Source organism: Sebastes umbrosus, chromosome 13 (genome assembly GCF_015220745.1).
Source record: "Sebastes umbrosus isolate fSebUmb1 chromosome 13, fSebUmb1.pri, whole genome shotgun sequence".
Lineage (NCBI taxonomy): Eukaryota > Metazoa > Chordata > Actinopteri > Perciformes > Sebastidae > Sebastes > Sebastes umbrosus.
Window position 1 is genome coordinate 20,867,428 of NC_051281.1, and position 18,562 is coordinate 20,885,989.

Genomic DNA, 18,562 nt, shown 5'->3' on the forward strand with positions numbered 1-18,562 from the left:
TTAGCCATCATTCATTTACCTCTATCTATATACATATTATATTTATTTCACTTTATTTTATCTTATTCTATTTATACTTATTTCACTTTATTTTATCTTATTCTATTTATACTTATTTCACTTTATTTTATCTTATTCTATTTATACTTATTTCACTTTATTTTATCTTATTCTATTTATACTTATTTCACTTTATTTTATCTTATTCTTTTTATATTTATTTCACTTTATTTTATCTTATTCTATTTATACTTATTTCACTTTATTTTATCTTATTCTATTTATATTTATTTCACTTTATTTTATCTTATTCTATTTATACTTATTTCACTTTATTTTATCTTATTCTATTTATATTTATTTTACTTTATTTTACTTTATTCTATTTATATTTATTTTACTTTAATTTATCTTATTCTTTTTAATCTTGCCTTAATTTGATTTGCACCCTGACTGACAGCCAGCCACCCCCACCCCGTGTCAAGTTGTGTTGGCTTTTTAAAAGTTTCCTTTTTTTATTTATTTATTTATTTTTTATTTTGTTTTATTATTTTTTCTATACATATTTTTTTTCTTTCTTTAATTTATTTTTTTCTATCCATTTTGTTTTATCCATATTTAATTTTATTTTGTTATGAGGAAAAGGAAGAAAAAGGAAAAAAAGAAGAAAAGAAAAAGAAGGAATAATTTATATATATAAAGAATAAATAAATAAATAAAAAAAAAAAATAAATAAAAACTCCTCAACTGGCCGGGCATGGGCCATGCTGCCTCAACACCAACTGGGCTCCTCCTCCATCTCCTCTCTCCTCCCTCCAATGCTTACCTATGGATAGAAAAGGGCATAAGCCCTGAGCTATCAAACTAAGCTCACTAATTTACGATACGATACCGACACAGTAATAATAAATTCACCTTCCACTTATTATTTGGCCACAACAGACAGGCTGTCTGAAAGCCATGCAAATGTTAACACATAAATATTGATTGGGTTGAAATGTCCAGCAAAAATATATTATATGTTAAAACTGTGCTAAACAATTTATATGTTGGTGTTTTTTCCCATACAAGAATATAGATGAATCTGAATCCCAGGTATGTATTAAAGCTGCAGTGGATAGAATTGGAGCAAATATGATTTAAAAGTCCCATATTATAAAAAAGTGAGATTTTCATGTTTTTTTATTATAAAGCAGGCTTAAGTCCTATATAAATACTGTGAAAGTATCAAAACACTCAATCCACAGGGAAATACACACAGCCCGTATTCAGAAACTCTGCATTTAAAATTAGCTGTCAGGATTTCTGTCCATTCGTGATGTCACAAATATACAATATTTAGACCCTTGACACAATTTTAAACGTAAACATTCTAAATGTGTCCCAGTTTATTCCTGGTCCATGTTCTAGTAGAAACACAAAATACAAGTATGAACCTGAAAATGAGCATAATATGGGACCTTTAAAAAAGTTATTTTTATAAAACGGTCACTATATCCTGACAGTAGTGCATGAGACAGGTGATCTGAAAAAAAAATCATGTGCCTCTGTGTCCTCTGGTGTCCTCCGGGGCTCCTAATGGCATCTGCAAGATTTCACAGACTGGAGGAAAACAACCGATCAGAGCCAAGCTGGAGCCTTGCCGTCTCTGAGCAGCTGTCAATCACTCGCAAACTCCGATCAAACGGTCAAACTAGGCAGCGCTGATCAATAATGAATCAATATTCTGTTACTGTAATGCCTATTTCTCCCCTCAAATGTTTTCAGAAACATCTTGTAGTGTACTGTTTAGCTGTAAAATGAGAAAGTGTGTGACCAGGCAGCCATGTTGAGATCAGTTGAGGAAATACCAAGCACTGCCCACCAACCGGAGCACAGCCAATAGGAACGCTCTCTCTCTCTCTCTCTCTCTTAAATGACCTGTGATTGGCCAACGTCCCCCATCACAGGATAGTTTTTTTTAAAGTATGAAAACAGAGCCATGAGGAGGTGCAGAAGTCTAGTTATCTCTTTGGACACTTGAATAACAATATGCTGAGAGGTTATTATGGAATTTTTGCCCAATGATGCCAAAACAATTCTGCCTACTGAAGCTTTAAAAACATATTAAGTAAGTACTTATCAGAAAATAAACAAGATATTGTGTGGCTTGTATCAGTTGGCAGACTAGCAGTTCAGGTGGTTGTAAGGTGGAGTTGCTTTGTTAAATGAAAGGGTGCCCTATTGATATTGGCGATGAAGATGAAACTATTGAACACCTAATTGTGGAGTGCCAGAGGTCTAGAGATGTATGGGGAAAATGGCAGGTGTTTAATATTAATGTGAACTATAATGCAGTGATGTATGGGTTTTTTCTAGAAAATCTGCCTAAGTTGCAGCAAGAATTATATTGGATGATAATATGTACAATTGTAACAAAAATATGGAAGACGAGGTGTGCCGGGGTCCTTCACCAAGTCAGCATCTCTAGTGATGCGGTTTTCAAACAAATTATAACTGGACTTCAGACAAAGGACATGCTCACCTTGGCACTTATAAAATTGTAGCTTTCTGTATATTGTGGGCACTGTCCTCGTCACAAGATGTTTTCTCCTTTATATTTTATTGGGTATGTACAATTTCTTTTTTTTTCTTCTTGTGTAAACTCAATAAAGTATTACTAAAAAGTGAAAGCTGTGCAGCTCAATCGTCATTTTTGCGTACATCATGCGCAACTTATCTACAACCAAAAGACAGAACAGGACTCTGACAAAAGTATGCCTCCAGACACAAAAGTTTAATGAATGAACAATTTTTGGATTTGCTTGTACGATAACATCATTAGTGCAAACAAAGACAAGCATTTTGAAAATATTTAACTATCACACTTCAGCAGCGGATATGCAATGTCAATACAACACAACAGATTGACATTTTGAACCACATATCTCTAATCAGAGACAGCCAGCACCAGCTCTGGTAATATTCAGATATTTAGAATAAATACAACCAGGAGAGAAAAGTGTGGGGGAATCTAAAGGGCTGATTATAGAAGTGATTTAGAAATCAAGCTTAAAATATATTAATGTCAGCCATTTAAGAAACTTTAACATTTTCCAGCACCGTCACCTCAGCATACCTCAGTGAAAAGTCAACCTGGCTGTCCCCTGGAATGTGCACTGGTTTACTGGAGCGAGTATGTTAAACCACGTCAGTGTTAAATTGAAACAGTGGGCCAAATTCAAAGTGTTGCAATGTCCCCACTTGTAATTGTATTTTTAATTAAAGAAGGCAACATAAAAGTGAATGGGATATGTCAGTATCGAACACTGATCCTTCATGAGTTCACAAACTCTTGCTGGCCAAAAACAAATAATACAAGTTTTGTCATAACAAAAGAGATATATCACTTTGGTCTGTGACTTAAATAAATACAAATAAATATAGGGTGTATGCTGAGGTGTCAGTGTGGCATTTAGGAGATTACATAATCAACCAAATAAGTATACAGCAATGTCAATTAAACATGGCTTCTGATCCTGAAAAATGGGAACATTTTACCATTACATCCACTGTCTGGCATCTACACACAGATTGAGAATGTAAGCAGCGATCAAACGTGTTTCAGTTAATACAGAGTGATTACCACTGACACAAGGTAATGATTTGACAGTTAACCATCAGCATAGTCATAGCCGACCAGTGATCAGAAATCCCCACTCCTTCGAGGATACTCCAACGTCGATCCAGAGCATCAGTAGAGAGACAGAGTAATCAGGGGAAACAAAACAATAGGCATTCAAGCCACATACCAATCAAGGTCAAAGTGTAGTGTCACAGAGGTCGATATGAGATAGAGGGGAGGTTGACAACAACGTGAAGACGGGCCGAGGCTGAAGTACTCCTTTAGAAGATTTGTTGTTCAAAGAGGATCTTCTCAAATCCTTGTGGAGCCGTGTGATAGAAGTCACTAAACTGGCAGTCTAAGATGGCACTGTCATCCACTGGAACACAAGAAGGGAAAAGACATGAGCACAAGCTTAGACATTACATGTTAGCCTCTTAAACAAATCTTTACCATTAGAAGCATTTAAGTTAACAAAAAAAAAATCACAATGCTTGACAACATCACATACAGTATATTACACATATCCCTGTTTCAGTATTTCTTTAAATGGACAGTGTGTAGGATTTGGCGGCATCTTGTCATGTTGTTGCAGACTGCAAGCACTCCTTCCTTTCCAAGACTGTGGTAACGTGAGCTACTGAGTGCAAAACCATGCTTACGCCGTTCACCTCACTCAGAGGCCATCCTTATCATAATAACACTACTTCAGGAGCAACAGAAGTCAGACAGCTGCTGGTGGTACCACGGTTTTGCACTCTGCGGCTCACATTACCGCAGTTTCACAAGCGTGTCGGAGCCAGTGTTTGGTATGTTCGTTCTGGGCTACTGTAGAAACATGGCAGACTCCGTGAAGTGGACCCGTTCCCTATGTAGGTATGAAGGGCTCATTCTAAGCTAACAAAAGAAACGCTTCTTAGTTTCAGGTGATTATACACTAATGAAAACACAGTTATGAATATTATATTCCATTGCTGCTAATACATCCCCCAAAATGTTGCACACTGTTCCACATAAGTCAAATATTCAAACCCAAGATGTTATTTTGGTTGTACTGTAACATCAGATGTGTGATGCTTGGCCAGTGGCCACATGTATCTATAGTCAGGGTTGATGGGTAAATAAAATTCAAATATACCATAGTTTCAAATGTATGAAAATGAAGGCTGTCAATGTTAACTTCATAATAACGCTTTAACGCAAAATAGTTTTAACGCCACTAATTTCTTTAATGCAATTAACGCAACTTTTAGGTTGTAGTGGGCTCAGTTTTAAAGCTAGAGTGAAGATAGTGGCATCATATGAAACCACAAAACCTAAAGAATCCATTGGTACAAATTAAACACATTAAACACTAGCTTGTCGGGAAGGAGGCTAAATAACGCTCCAAATTTGCTCTAAATTTTGACGAGGAAAAACTGGCATGGCCATCTTCAAAGGGGTCCCTTGACCTCTGACCTCAAGACATTTGAATGAAAATGGGTTCTAAGGGTACCCACGAGTCTCCCCTTTACAGACATACCCACTTTATGACAATCACATGCAGTTTTGGGCAAGTAATAGTCAAGTCAGCACACTGACACACTGACAGCTGTTGTTGCCTGTGGGGCTTGAGTTTGCCATGTTATGATTTGAGCGTATTTCTTTATGCTAAATGCAGTAGCTGTGAGGGTTTCTGGATAACATTTGGAATTCTATATATATAATATTTGAATATTCAAATGTTCTGGGTAATAAATACTTGACAAATCTCCCGTGAAGGTACATTATGAACAGATAAAAAATGTGTGATTCATTGAATCAAACATCGATGAATCGCGATTAACTATTTACAATCATGCAATTAATTGTAATTAAATATCCGAATCGATTGACAGCCCAAATGAAAATATGTGATCCCATTCAACATTTTATTTATTATACTTTGAAGTTAAAATCATACATGTACTCAGCACTCACCGGATTGCCCTTTTGATACTGATAAAGTACAAATTAAATTGAATTGATGTCTTAATCATAAGTAATAATATGATAAACAAGCAAAAATGTTTCCTGGTTTATTCTGCAAATTATTTGTTCTGCAGAAATTTAGGTAAATGCTGTATAACAGCAGCTGTTTGAACATAATCTCTCAGTTTACCATGTTACATTTTGCCAGTTACCAGTTTTCAACCTGAGGTGTGGTAACAGCAGAGGTGATGTTTGTAGCTCTCCTTCTTAACCACTTTACGTGCCACACCTTTCTAAAATGCTTGTAGGAGCCACACGTGAAGTATCTGGTATTTTCTTTGTTTTAGTTTTGTTGTATTGTTCACCGCACTGTCATTATAGGTAATGGTTTTGTTCACCGGAGCTTGGGTGGTAACGGTACAGGTTTTTTTGGCACTGTTTTTTTGACCGCACTCATGCATGCCAAGTTATGATTTGGTAACTGGAACCGGTTGTAGAAAGAATGAATGGAAGAATAAATGGCCAAACGCATGTCTTTGAAGTGGAACTGAATTATTTTTTGCGCGTCACAGTGTTTCCTCCCATGTTCAGTCCCTCGCGGCTTCTTTGGACTGCCTACATAGGCCGCTATAGTGCCGTTTAAAAACAGAAAGTGGTGATCCAATGCAAACACTGAAACATCCACTGGTGAACTGAGCTATGAGGTGCAGATAAGACAAAGCGGACAATGTGGTAAATTCCAATATAAGGATGCAATCATCTGTTTCAACAGAGAATTTGGTGAAAACTTTCAGGGGTTTTAGGGGTGGGTAGTTAACTATTTTAGGGTTTTCCATTACCAGCTTCATTAAATCTTTTCATTTTCATTCAGTCTAAATATAGACTCAATGTGCAATGATAGAAAAATCTATATTTGATGGCATCATTAGTATTCATAAATGCACAGGTAGTAGCAGTTTGATTCAAAAACATACCACATTAACTCATACTTCTTGTGGAAAAGTGAGAGTGGAGTACAGTTTATGTAAATGCTTACTAGCAAATAGTGAATTTGCCCTTTAAATATAGATGATATTACTGCACATATACAACACAATAGGAAATTAATTGGAAAGTTTGAGATTCTATTTATGAAAGCATCCAGGGTGACTTTATAATCAATGGATATATTTTCTAGCTCAGAAATATTAGAAGTGCTTTATAACAGAGGGTGATTGCACAAGACAGCTCAAACAAATTAGTCACTAATTACAGTTTTTCTGCATTAGTGTTGCTTTAGGACAGAAACAGGCACAGCTAAGCACCAAAAGCCTCAATGTTTTCTTTCCAACATAAAATCGGCAGTTGATTTAGCTGACTGGCTTAACATCTACCCGAGAGGAGGAGGAGCCAGTCAATGAAACCATCCTTTAACCAGAATAAAACCTGCATGTTTTGAATCTCCGTGGCAAGACTGTCCCTTCCTGCTAAAGGCTTTGTTTTGATTACTCCAGTGCTTGAAGTGGGCCGGTACTCACCAGTACACAGTACTCTGTGGGAGATTCATAACGGCGCAGCGCCAGTGTATTTGCGCCGCGCCTCATAAGCCTTATGAACATAAAACTATGTGGGGAGCATCTGAACGAGCCGACGCACGGCACAGGGGAGTGAAAGAACAAGGGTGTTGTAGTTTATCAATACAATGTTCACGTCTTTTTTGTAGGCTAAAATAGTTAGTGAACTGTTCATCATAACTTTTTTTATTTGTGAACAAATAAAATTATTGAAACATTATTTAAAAGTTTTCTGAATTACCAGAAGAATTGAATGTTCAGACGAAGACTGTGATATGTGTAAATAAATACATAATCATTTAAATAGTAATAATAATGGTCAAAAATGATGTTTTAATTGCATAGTTTAAAGTCAAAAACCTGGGATGCTCCTAAAACCTGAATGATACCCTAATTTAGGCTACAAATAACACAGGAAAGCACTTTAACTATTAATTATGATCATGACTGACACAGTATAACATGCTTAAAGAAATAATGAACAAATAGGAATAAGTTGCAAGAGATTGCCGATACCGGCCAAAACACACATCAACATGTGAATAAAAGAGTACTGACACTTATTTTTTTCCACTTCAAGCACTGGATTAGTCCACATAACTCACTCTTGGATGTGTGGAATCTGTTTGTGGTCAGTGTAACTAACAGACCGAAATGAGCAGTGTTTTGTAAAAATGTACAAATACAGCCCTCTAGTGGAATAACATCGTAACTGCCATAATAATGGTACTTCTGAGAAAGCAGTTTGGCAGTCAATAATGTTGACATATAGATTGTTTCAAATAGAAAATTAGTCAAAAATGATCCATAGATTAACAAGCCTTGGTTAACTAGTCAGCATATCAAGCCCAACAAATGAACTTACCATAAACAACAGGGTATACAGTGCCTCGGATCCCTGAGGCAGGACAATGCATGTTCTTTCCATTCAGATATAAATTCAGCTCCACATGGTCATATGTGATGCCCTGAGGAACACACACAAAATTGAAATTAATCAATGAATTGTGTGCATGTGAATATGACAACACATTATACATTGTTTAATTATCAAAAATAATCTGTAACTGTTACCTAAAGAAAAGATAAGCATCTTTCCTATTTTCAGCTCAAATCAAGGAGCAGGAAAAGCCAAATAATATAGAAACAAAACAAGGTATGTATATGTTTTTATCCCGCAGTATTCTTTGATTCCCTCAGTTACACTTTCTCCTGTTGGATCATGATGGCTTGACCTTTAATTATCACTGTATAATCATGGTCAATGACTCTTCATTCAAGCAGGAAACGTGTCTGACACAAAATGGAACATAAAAACACTAATCTGGTGGATCAAAACTGTTGCAACCTGCCAATTATCTTTTATATATCAAGGAATTAGTAGATACATGATATTAGTCATCACAAAATAGCCCATGAAATAAGGAAAAATCCCACAACATTATTTGTTATTCATATTCAACATTAATTATTATTAGTTATCCTCAGACAGATATGTCTGTTTGTTGTGTGTAGATGTGCGTGTGTGTACAGTAGTGCAGAAGTACCGAAGCATCAAATACCTGCTAATATTTCTCACTGGAGCTTCGAAGCCCAAAAAATTATAGTTGGGACAGCCCTAGTAGTCTGTGATGTATTTTTAAAAGATAATATTGGACACCATGCAATATCACGCAAAATGTGCACAAAAAGCATCACAGATGTATTGTAGTTGACCATGGGCTTCACAAGGACAGTATAGTATTGGATTTTTATTCATGTATGGGTGTTCATATATCCTGAATATTAGCCCCCAGCAAAGGAAAAGCAATAACTAAACCCAAATGAGCAAGTGTCATTCAGTTTAGGCAGTGAGCGATAACACAGTTTTACTAACTAACAGACCTGAATTTGGTTCCTGATGAAAATACATTAAGAGAAATAATTTTCTTTACACAAGTTTAGTTGTGCACAATTTGCAGTACGATACGTTTATCTGTATACACGTCTTTGCTCTGCCTTCTGAGCATGTGTGCGTGTGGGGTCGGTGGTGTAGTACAGCTCATATAAATACAGTACTGCCACTAAAGGACTTATGGGGTCGCTAAAGTTTTAGGTTCCAGCAGTAGTAGTGTTTTGGTTTCTCCTTCAGCAGGACCATATAGTGTCATAAAATGAGCATGACTAGAAATAAAGATAGACAAAAAAATGTTATGAGTTTATATTTTAGGTTTGGGAAAAGAAAAGAAAAAAACACGATTTGTCTTATATGTCTGGTACAATGTGTCAAACACTGCTTTGTGCAGATAATGACATGCTTGCTGACAGTGACAGATAGAGGTCTGCACGAGTTTTAAAACAGCTCACACCCCCGCTGGGTTTTGCGCTGCAGCCGCCTGCACCTGCAGGACAGCCAACACACCAAATCCATTTTTTCCAGACCCCAAGTCTGTGTTCATTAACATCATATTTTAGATCTGAGTCCTGAATAATGAAAATGGTTTGTGAAAAATTTCAATAAATGTCGTTTCAGCATGATGAAAAATCTGTTATGATTTATAAACAGATGCCAAATAGCAATTTTGGCCCACACAGAAGGCTGTCCGGCCCATATTGGACCAAGCATTACAATGTGACTATCAATGTCAGCCAGCTGCCTTGAAAAAAAAAAAAATACCCACAAATAAAAGACATCTACTGTGGGTCTCACGGGACTTCCTGGCCAGCCTGCCCCCAGCAGGCCTCGAGCAGATGAAGGGGTTGATTAAAGTTCTTTAAATACACACAATCTACACTCACATGCCTGTTGAAAGACCATGAGATGTGTGGACAGACTAAACTGATCAAAAATTAGATCCAAGCAACCATTAGTGAAGCACCTTAACGCTACAAGAAATCATTTGAGCACCCGTGTCAGACAACACAATCTTGATCTTTGGAATAGAAACTGATAGGGGTGTCCCAAATACCATTTTTGGGCTTTGAAGCTTCAGTTAGAAACATTTATAAGGTATTTGAAGCTTTGCGGCACAACAGGCTGACATGTTACTCTGTCTATCTGTCACCATCTCCCCCGTTTCGGTGCTTGGGACACATGCACCTCTACACACAACAACTAATAATACAACAACTAATAATAATTGATGTTGAATATGAATAAGGTTGAGGGATTATTCCTCATTTCATAGGCTTTTTTGTGATTTATTCATTATCATTAGATACTTATATATATATATATATATATATATATATATTAAAAAAACAAAGCATTCAAATACTGATTTGGAAGTCGATTACCAAGGCAGTGGTTGAAGATTCGAAGCGTTCGGGTCAGCCCTAGAAACTGACTGGCTTGCCCAAATTATTCCAGTTCTTTAATAATTTTAGTGTCTATGTCAATTTACACTTGCCAGTTCTCATTTATTTGACAAGATGCAGATTAAGAGAAAAAAAGTTCTTCATTTTCAGAAGAAACACTTAAATCTTTCAAAGACTACGTCAACAATCTTAAATTCAGGATCAAGTGACGTAATAAATGTTGCACTTACCACAATGTCACCCTCCTGAGGAAGGCTGTTTGCGGGTAGGCGATTCTTCTCTTCATTATTATGGTACACAGACCCATCATGCCTCAGGACTAGGCTGTTTGTGTCTCTGCCCATAGGCACTTGACTAAGATTCACTTTCTGTGTAGCCACACCTATTCCCCACACACCTGAACACAAAGCACAACACTGATTATCTGCTATTTTTAAACACTTTTAGACTAAAATGTGTTTATATTCATGACAAAGACCAGCTGTAATAAAAAAAAAAAAAAAAGGCAAGATTTGCAAGCATAGCACATTCACAACTGAATGCTCAGTAAAAACAGTCTGTGGCTAATGCGGAGCTGCGTGAGGGTAGCTTTACAAAGTCAAACTCCTTGTGCTTTCAAATGCTGTCTTTGTAAGTGTACAGAATTCCACCAGCGAGCATGCAGTCACAAGATGCTGTAGCTACTAAAAACTGCAGCGTGTCCATATCAATAACTCCCACTAGGAATGCACCAGAAAATGTGAGTCTGGCAAGAAAAAAGGCAGCAGAGGTATGGAAACAGGCTGGTCATCATCTAGAAGCTCTTACCAGTGGACTGGATCTTAAACTCAAAATAACTTTTGTTCTGGTGCAGAGGAGCGTTGGCCAGACAGCCTCCAGTGCCACATATTCTCCGGCCGCTCTTCACAATGACAACATCTGTGCCTGCAAAACAAAGACAATAACACATCTTGTTGTAAAAACACATACAAATTCATAAAAAAACAAACAATTTAGCAACAAGTTGAATAATCTGCCAATTAATTTGCTGTTAATTAATCAATGGTTAGTCTATAAAATGTCACAAAAATGCCCGTCACTACTTTCCTAGATCCCAAGACAATCAAAACATAATACATTTACAATCGAAAAATCAGATAAAAGCAGATAATCCTAAAATCTGAGAAGCTGGAAACAGAGGATGTTTGATAAATGACAAACGATTAATAGATTAGTAAAATTGTTTCTGGTTAATTTTTTTGATTAATCAACTAATCACCACAAAGCCAATTGCTGTTAGTTAATTTGAATTATACTTAACTTGTTGCATTTGGATAAAGCTTCAGTTGCATTATCCTGGTGAAATGTCTTCAAAAAGTAAGATTACTTAAATACAACTGAGGTAAATCATAACTTTAAGTCTTCTTTTAATCTGACATAACAACTGTGTTGGCATGGGAAACATATACATTTACATTACCAAAGCAACTGTGAACTAAAGAACAAAAATCTGGTCCTCTCTCTAGGTTACATGGAGGTGAGGATGTTGTGTCAATCAATCTCTTTCTGTTTGGCGACGCCTGGAAGCTGCTTGACATCTCCTGGATCGATCTCTTCATATATGTTTCACATTTTATGTATCATTTTTATTTTGTTATATGGATTATCTATGTTGTATTTTCATTATGTTGTTACTCTGTACACACAACATCTATTTCACCTCTTTCCCTCCTGTAAGAGAGATCCCTCATCTGTTGCTCTTCATGAGGTTTCTTCCTATACTACTGCTGGTTTACAAAGCACTAAATGGTTTAGGGCCAAAATACATTTCTGATCTTCTGCTATGTTATGAACCATCCAGACCTCTCAGATCATCTGGATCAGGTCTGCTTAGTGTCCCCAGAGTCACAACTAAACATGCAGAAGCAGCGTTCAGTTTTTATGCACCAAATATCTGGAACAAGCTCCCAGAAACCTGCAGGACCAACTCCAACTCTGAGTTCTTTTAAATGAAAGCTTAAAACGTTCCTGTTTGCTGCTGCTGCCTTTAATTAAACCAGATAATGATCTTATACTGCACTTGAGCTTTTACTCTTGTGTGTTATATTCTATTTCAGCTTTTATTTCCAGCTTGTTTTTATTTTCTAATCTTTAATGAATTTATAACTGTTATAATTATGTCTTAATGTTCTTTTGCACTTGAATGTGTATATAAAGCACTTTGAATTGCCCTGTTGCTGAAATGTGCTATACAAGTAAAGCTGCCTTGCCTTACATTTTCCCCCTGTTTTGGTGGGAGTTTTTCCTTAGAAGGATAAAGGGTGTCGTATCCTGTATATATTGTAAAGCCTCCTGAGGCAAATTTGTGATATTGGGCTATAAAAAAAATAAAAAATTGAATGGACTTGAGCTAGATAGGAAGCCAATTGTGGTCCAGTATGATAACCTTACACTGCACACTAACTGGGAATAGGATTTCAGTGAAGCACTTCACATCTTGTGTCCATTATTTAACATTTTTTAATGAAAATAATGTGCATACTCCTACTTTCTTCCTTTTAATATTGCAACTGAACAAACACACATGTTTAAAACAACTTTAGTTTAAAAAACAGTAAATGCTAATCCGGATAGCTATCATCATCACTGTCTCCTGTTAGCCTTTAAATGTCACGAGTCTAACTGTATTTTAATAAAGTATATAACCTTGTAGTGTGTTTATTAAAGGGGGTGTTATAATACACAGCTGCAGCCACACAGAAACACATTTAACTACCTATAAAGGTTACAAGACTACGAGCAGCTATCTGTTAGCTAGCCAGCTAATGCTAACCATCACGACACACACACACACGCAGCAAACAACACGTGTGTAAACATCAAACTGCTGTGTGAATAAACAGATAAACTCACTCACCCATGTGGTGAGTATCTAACTGAACAGTGGGCATCTCTTTGAGAGGGATATGCCCGGTTCCTCCGTCTCCGCAGCAGCTCAAACAACACGTAAACATCGCAGCCATTCTTGCTAACTAACATCCGGAAACAAAAGTCACACCATCAAAAACCAAAAAGGGCGTCATGACGTCACGGGCGTAAAGACGTCACTGACGCAAAACAGCGACACGTGGCGGCAGAGGTCGGAGCTGCATAAGCCCCCATGCTATAACCAACTGTATCCAATCACAGTGGCTAAGATAGGCAGTTGCTCCTGATGGCATGGAAACAAGGGAAGAAAATCAAGGTCAAAAATGTTCTACACGTGACTAAGTAACTATTGGGTATCGATGTTACATAACCACAAAGTGAGAAGAAAGTGAGAAAATGCATCAGATGTTTTTAGTGGACACAAATGCTGATTTGGTGATGCACACTAATAATAACAGAAGAGCATCTTCAGAGGCTGAAACATAGAAGTGGTATAATGTAGCTGATGTTTCACATTCTCGGTCTCTGTTCCAAGATTATTACATCTACCTTACCTGTTTTACTACTGCAATTACCTCTGTTTACATTACATCTATTTGTATATGTTATACTTCTACTGTAACACTTCTGTTTATATTTATTTATTAAATCTACTTTACCTGTTTTATTTGCTTTATATAACTGTGTGTGTTTACCTGTTATATGTTTTATCTGCCTCGTTTAGTCTTGTCAAGTATTTGTTTTAAAGCACTGACCAGAAGTGGCAACTGTGAATCTCGTTGTATTTAATACAATGACAATAAAGCTTTCTATTCTATTCTATTCTATTCTATAATGTGCCACTTTGTCTGCACAGTGTGAGATAGCATTGAACTTTTTACATGCAGCTGTGCGCCTTCACTTGCACCTTTATTAACTGTTTACAGATGCATATATTGACAAGTACCCGACTGAAGTGGGTTAGTGTAAAAACCATGCCAAACTGGGACTAGTTGACAGTTTTTCACGCTGTAATGTTTTGCATAGCAACAGCCCCTCCCCCATCTCACTGGCAGGGATCCTCTGCAAATTACACAACAGGGACAAAAACGTAAACAACCCAAATGCGCCCAATTACGCACCCTGCAAAAAACTTGAAATATCACCAGCTTCCGCGTCGGTGGCATTATAGCACACACCTTCATGCACCTGTGCGCTAATGCACACGCATCAGTGTGTTTTCATTCTCTGTGCGTCGCCGAAATGGTTAACTCCAAACCCGGAAAAGGGGCGAAGTCTGCACAGCAACAAGCGCCATGATTGCGTTGCACAGTGCGTCTTCAGCAGCTGGTGAGTGATTCTTTTGGTCCAGTAGTTGCATGTTACTATGCGCTTGCAAAATCTGTCACAGCTCTACTTCTGCACCTTGCCAACAGGAGGAACACTCACGCGAAGCCTGTGTGTCGATAATTTGTCGCATTGGATTGGTTAGACGGCGGTAATTTAAGGGCTCAACTCAGCTAACCACTGCCCTGCTATTACTGTAATACAAAGCTATAGGAGAAAAATAGTTTGCTGCCTATAAAGTCATTTTTTTTTTACTTTCCAGCTTGTTTTTGCGAAGCAGTTTTTTTCTTTACAACGCCAGCTGTTTGATTACAGATCAGAGAAAAAAGCAGGATGTTATTTAACATTAGATGGCCAAATGGCAGATCTGATGCCAAGCTTTTGCGCGGGTACAGAGATGATGATGAGAGTCAGTTTCACTTTCAGGATGGGAATACTCCACACGCAGCTGGAACATGACTGCAAAAAAACCCTGTATCCTTTTGCGATGCTACAGCATTTTCCCTGTGTTAATGTATTCCCTCAGTGTGGGGTGCGTAAAGTGTTATGTAGTGCTGATTTATTGGGCTTTCTTTATTTTGAATTACGCACAGATTTGACGCCCTGGATATACTGTGTTTACAGGACACCATGGAGCAGCTGGAAGAGGAACTAACGTGCCCAATCTGCTGCGGTCTATTCGACGACCCGCGCGTCTTGCTGTGCTCGCACAGCTTCTGCAAGAAATGCTTGGAGGGACTCTTGGAGGGGTGCCGAGGTCCATCTTTCAGGACACCTCTCAAATGCCCCACATGCCGCAAAGAGTCGCCTCACAACGGCGCGCACAACCTGCAGATCAACTACTCCCTGCGCGGCATCGTGGAGAAATACAGCAAAATAAGAGTCATGCCCAAGATGTCTGTTTGTAAACAACACCGCGACCAGCCTCTCAACATATTCTGCGCCACGGACTTGAATCTAATTTGTGGCTTTTGCGCAACAACAGATGAGCACAGGGGGCATGAATTCTGCTCCCTGGAGGAGGCGTATGAGAGAGAGAAGGCGGCGTTTGAAGAGCTGCTGCGCGGCGTGGAGAGCTGGCAGAGCGCGGACATCCTACTCTGCCTGGAGACACTGCAAGACAGGAAGAAAAAGGAGCTCCAGTCTGTCACCAAGGATGCAGAGAAAGTCACGGACTATTTCGACAAACTAATCGGCAGTATTGAAGGCAAAAAGAGCGAGATCTTGTCTGATTTTGAGACGCTGAAGCTGGTGGTGATGCAAAAGTACGACCCGGAGATCACCAAGCTGAGCGCGGCGGTGGTGGAGCACGGACGGGCGCTCAGCATCGCGGAGTCCTTCAGGGGCAAAGATGAGCCGCTGAGCTTTCTGCAGCAGATGCAGGAGTTCAGGGAGAAGCTGAAGGTCCTTAAGGAGACACAACTGCCCACTCGGAAAGACACCAAACTCGGTCCACTCGTGCGTAATTTTGATGTCAAAAAGTGGGACTCGCTGAGGCTCAGAGAAGTGGACAAGATCTCGGTTCCTCACGAGAACGGCGGCTCCTACAGAACCGGTGGCAGCTCACCAAGATGGATCAAATTAGTTATCAGTTTGTTACTGTCAACACCACTGCTGCTGCTCCTGATGCAGCCACACATCAACAACAACAACCTCGCAGCCTACGTGCCCTCGCAGATTGAACCGTTTCTCTCTGCTGTCTCCTCGCACCTCACACACACCGGTGTGTACCTGACTGATATGTGCACGAGTTTAATGGGTGCAGGTCAGGGATGCGTCGTGGACTTCATCGACTCTGCTGTCAGATTTATTGACAGTTTTAATTAACCAACCTATAGTGAAGCATCTCTGCAATGCACTCACAGCTATACAGAGGTTGCATTGTAGTGGCAGGTCAGATATGTGCACCTGAATACATGAAAACGCTTTTTCTTTTCTACCTATAAGCTCCAACCTCAATGAAGCCATAGAATCAAATACAATCCTTAATCTACAGAGGTTGTATAGCCTACATCTATGTGCAATTTACTTTCTTTTCTTTTTTTTTTGTAAATACATGACAATTTCTATACTTAATCGACTCTACTGTCAATTTTATTGGCAGGTATAAATTATTTTAATTAACCAAACCTATAGTGTGGCATCTCTGCAATGGACTCACTGCAAGCCACAGAGGTGCATTATAGTGACAGGTCAGATATGCACCTGAATACATGAAAACAGTAATGGTTTCTTTTTTTTTTTTTACCTATAAGCTCCAACCTCAATGAAGTCATAGAATCAAATACAATCCTTAATCTACAGAGGTTGTATAGCCTACATCTATGTGCAATTTACTTTCTTTCTTTTTATGTTTTGTAAATACATGACAATTTTTATACTTGTCCAAGAAGAAAATTTTATTGGCAGGTATAAATTGTTTTAATTAACCAAACCTATAGTGTGGCATCTCTGCAATGCACTCACTGCAAGCTACAGAGGTGCATTATAGTGACAGGTCAGATATGCACCTGAATACATGAAAACACTTAATTGTTTCTTTTTTTAGCTATAAACTCCAACCTCAATGAAGCCATAGAATCAAATACAATCAATCCTTAATCTACAGAGGTTGTATAGCCTACATCTATGTGCAATTTTTACTTTCTTTCTTCTTCTTTTTTTGTAAATACATGACAATTTTTATACTTGTCCAAGAAGATCATGAGAAATAAAACAGAAATTAAGTCACATCCACGAGTGTGTTTTTTTTTATTTTTTAAGTGCGACATGTCAAATCAGCCAACTATATTTAGAGACACTATGCAAGCGAGTGCGTGAACTAAACAAGAGTGTAATAAAAAAGAAATATACAGTGTATCCTCGGCCTCCTCTCTGCAGAGCGCGTCCGCACCACAGTGATGCTGCAACCTCTTCAAGGTTACAAACGTTGCGTAACAGGCCCTGTGTGAAATATTCACCATCAGGCTGCAGACACAGCGGAGGAGAGAGAGAGAGAGAGAGAGAGAGAGAGAGAGAGAGAGAGAGAGGAGGGGCAAAGAGCACTGATGATGTTTTCAATAAACCTGAACAACTGACAGCTCTGTTTCTCGTATATGGGATGACACAATTTAGGCAAAGGGTGCGCAATTGTGTCACGCAGTCACTTTATTTCTCCACATGATCTGTTTGTGACGCATTCGTTGCCTGGTCCGGGTTTATGAAGTGAAACATCTGCAGCCTGTTAAGTTAAAAAGGACAGTGTGGGCCTATTTTCTGCCATGCATCTGAATTTGTAGAAAAATGCAATTTGTAAGCCTAAAATCAAAATGCAAAGTGTGTGTGGTCCAATGGGATATTATTTTAAATTCAGGGTATAGCTCAGGGACATTTTTGGCTTATCACCAACAATGGCATTTATTAAAATGGGCCAGTGAATTGTGCATTGATCATTTATAGTTCTATTTATTTATTTATTTTCCTGAGTAGAGCTGCTTTAAACATTTTTTTTTTTTTTTAAATCCCCAAATCAGACCACAAAGTGAATCCGTGATGTCAGCACTGACCATAATTCAGGATGTACGTCATGGCACGCATGTACATATATATAGCCCTTCTGTTGCCAGGCAAATATAGGATGGAAATAAATGTACTGCTCTACATTAATATTTGAATTGTCACAGCACGCAAATTTAAGTATAGCTTGAAAAAAGGTTAACTCAATCCAAATTAAGAAAAAAAAAATATTGTAATATATTAACTCTGAATAAGTAAGACTTTTCTGAAAAATGACGCACGGTCAGCCTCTGAGGGTTAATAAAATAAACTTCATCTATTTGATCAAATATCCAGATAAGAAGTGAATAACAGCCTATCCAGTGTATATAAGGTCCCGCACTATTACACCCTGTCACATCATGGGTCTGAATGTGTGCTGGTGATTAAT

The 18,562-nt window shown here is 38.1% G+C and overlaps 2 protein-coding genes across 4 annotated transcripts; one reads left to right on the top strand and one right to left on the bottom strand.

Annotated features, from left to right (window-relative positions):
• Positions 1-2,757: 2,757 nt before the first annotated feature.
• Positions 2,758-13,474, bottom strand: spryd7b (SPRY domain containing 7b). Of its 2 annotated transcripts, none has more exons than XM_037790758.1 (5): positions 13,301-13,474; positions 11,212-11,328; positions 10,635-10,801; positions 7,973-8,075; positions 2,758-3,983 (listed from the first exon to the last, which is right to left on the bottom strand). In XM_037790758.1, the coding sequence occupies exons 1-5, from the start codon at positions 13,404-13,406 to the stop codon at positions 3,886-3,888; spliced, it is 591 nt and encodes a 196-aa protein (XP_037646686.1). In that variant the 5' UTR covers positions 13,407-13,474; the 3' UTR covers positions 2,758-3,885. The 2 variants fall into 2 exon arrangements, with proteins under 2 accessions (XP_037646686.1, XP_037646687.1); XM_037790759.1 differs by lacking the exon at positions 13,301-13,474 and adding an exon at positions 11,704-11,745.
• Positions 13,475-14,529: 1,055 nt separating this feature from the next.
• trim13 (tripartite motif containing 13) lies at positions 14,530-17,369 on the top strand. 2 transcript variants are annotated; one of them, XM_037790749.1, is made up of 2 exons: positions 14,530-14,640; positions 15,262-17,369. In XM_037790749.1, the coding sequence occupies exon 2, from the start codon at positions 15,268-15,270 to the stop codon at positions 16,462-16,464; it is 1,197 nt and encodes a 398-aa protein (XP_037646677.1). In that variant the 5' UTR covers positions 14,530-14,640; positions 15,262-15,267; the 3' UTR covers positions 16,465-17,369. The 2 variants fall into 2 exon arrangements, with proteins under 2 accessions (XP_037646677.1, XP_037646678.1); XM_037790750.1 differs by lacking the exon at positions 14,530-14,640 and adding an exon at positions 14,653-15,169 and having other exon boundaries at positions 15,263-17,369.
• Positions 17,370-18,562: the final 1,193 nt, after the last annotated feature.

Coding starts and splice junctions, on each gene's coding strand:
- spryd7b (XM_037790758.1), bottom strand. CDS start 13,406: ATGGCTGCGATGTTTACGTGTTGTTTGAGCTGCTGCGGAGACGGAGGA. Junction 10,802..11,211: donor GTTTAAGATCCAGTCCACTG/GTAAGAGCTTCT, acceptor CTTTGTGTTCAG/GTGTGTGGGGAATAGGTGTG. Junction 3,984..7,972: donor TGTATACCCTGTTGTTTATG/GTAAGTTCATTT, acceptor CTTGTGTTCCAG/TGGATGACAGTGCCATCTTA.
- trim13 (XM_037790749.1), top strand. CDS start 15,268: ATGGAGCAGCTGGAAGAGGAACTAACGTGCCCAATCTGCTGCGGTCTA.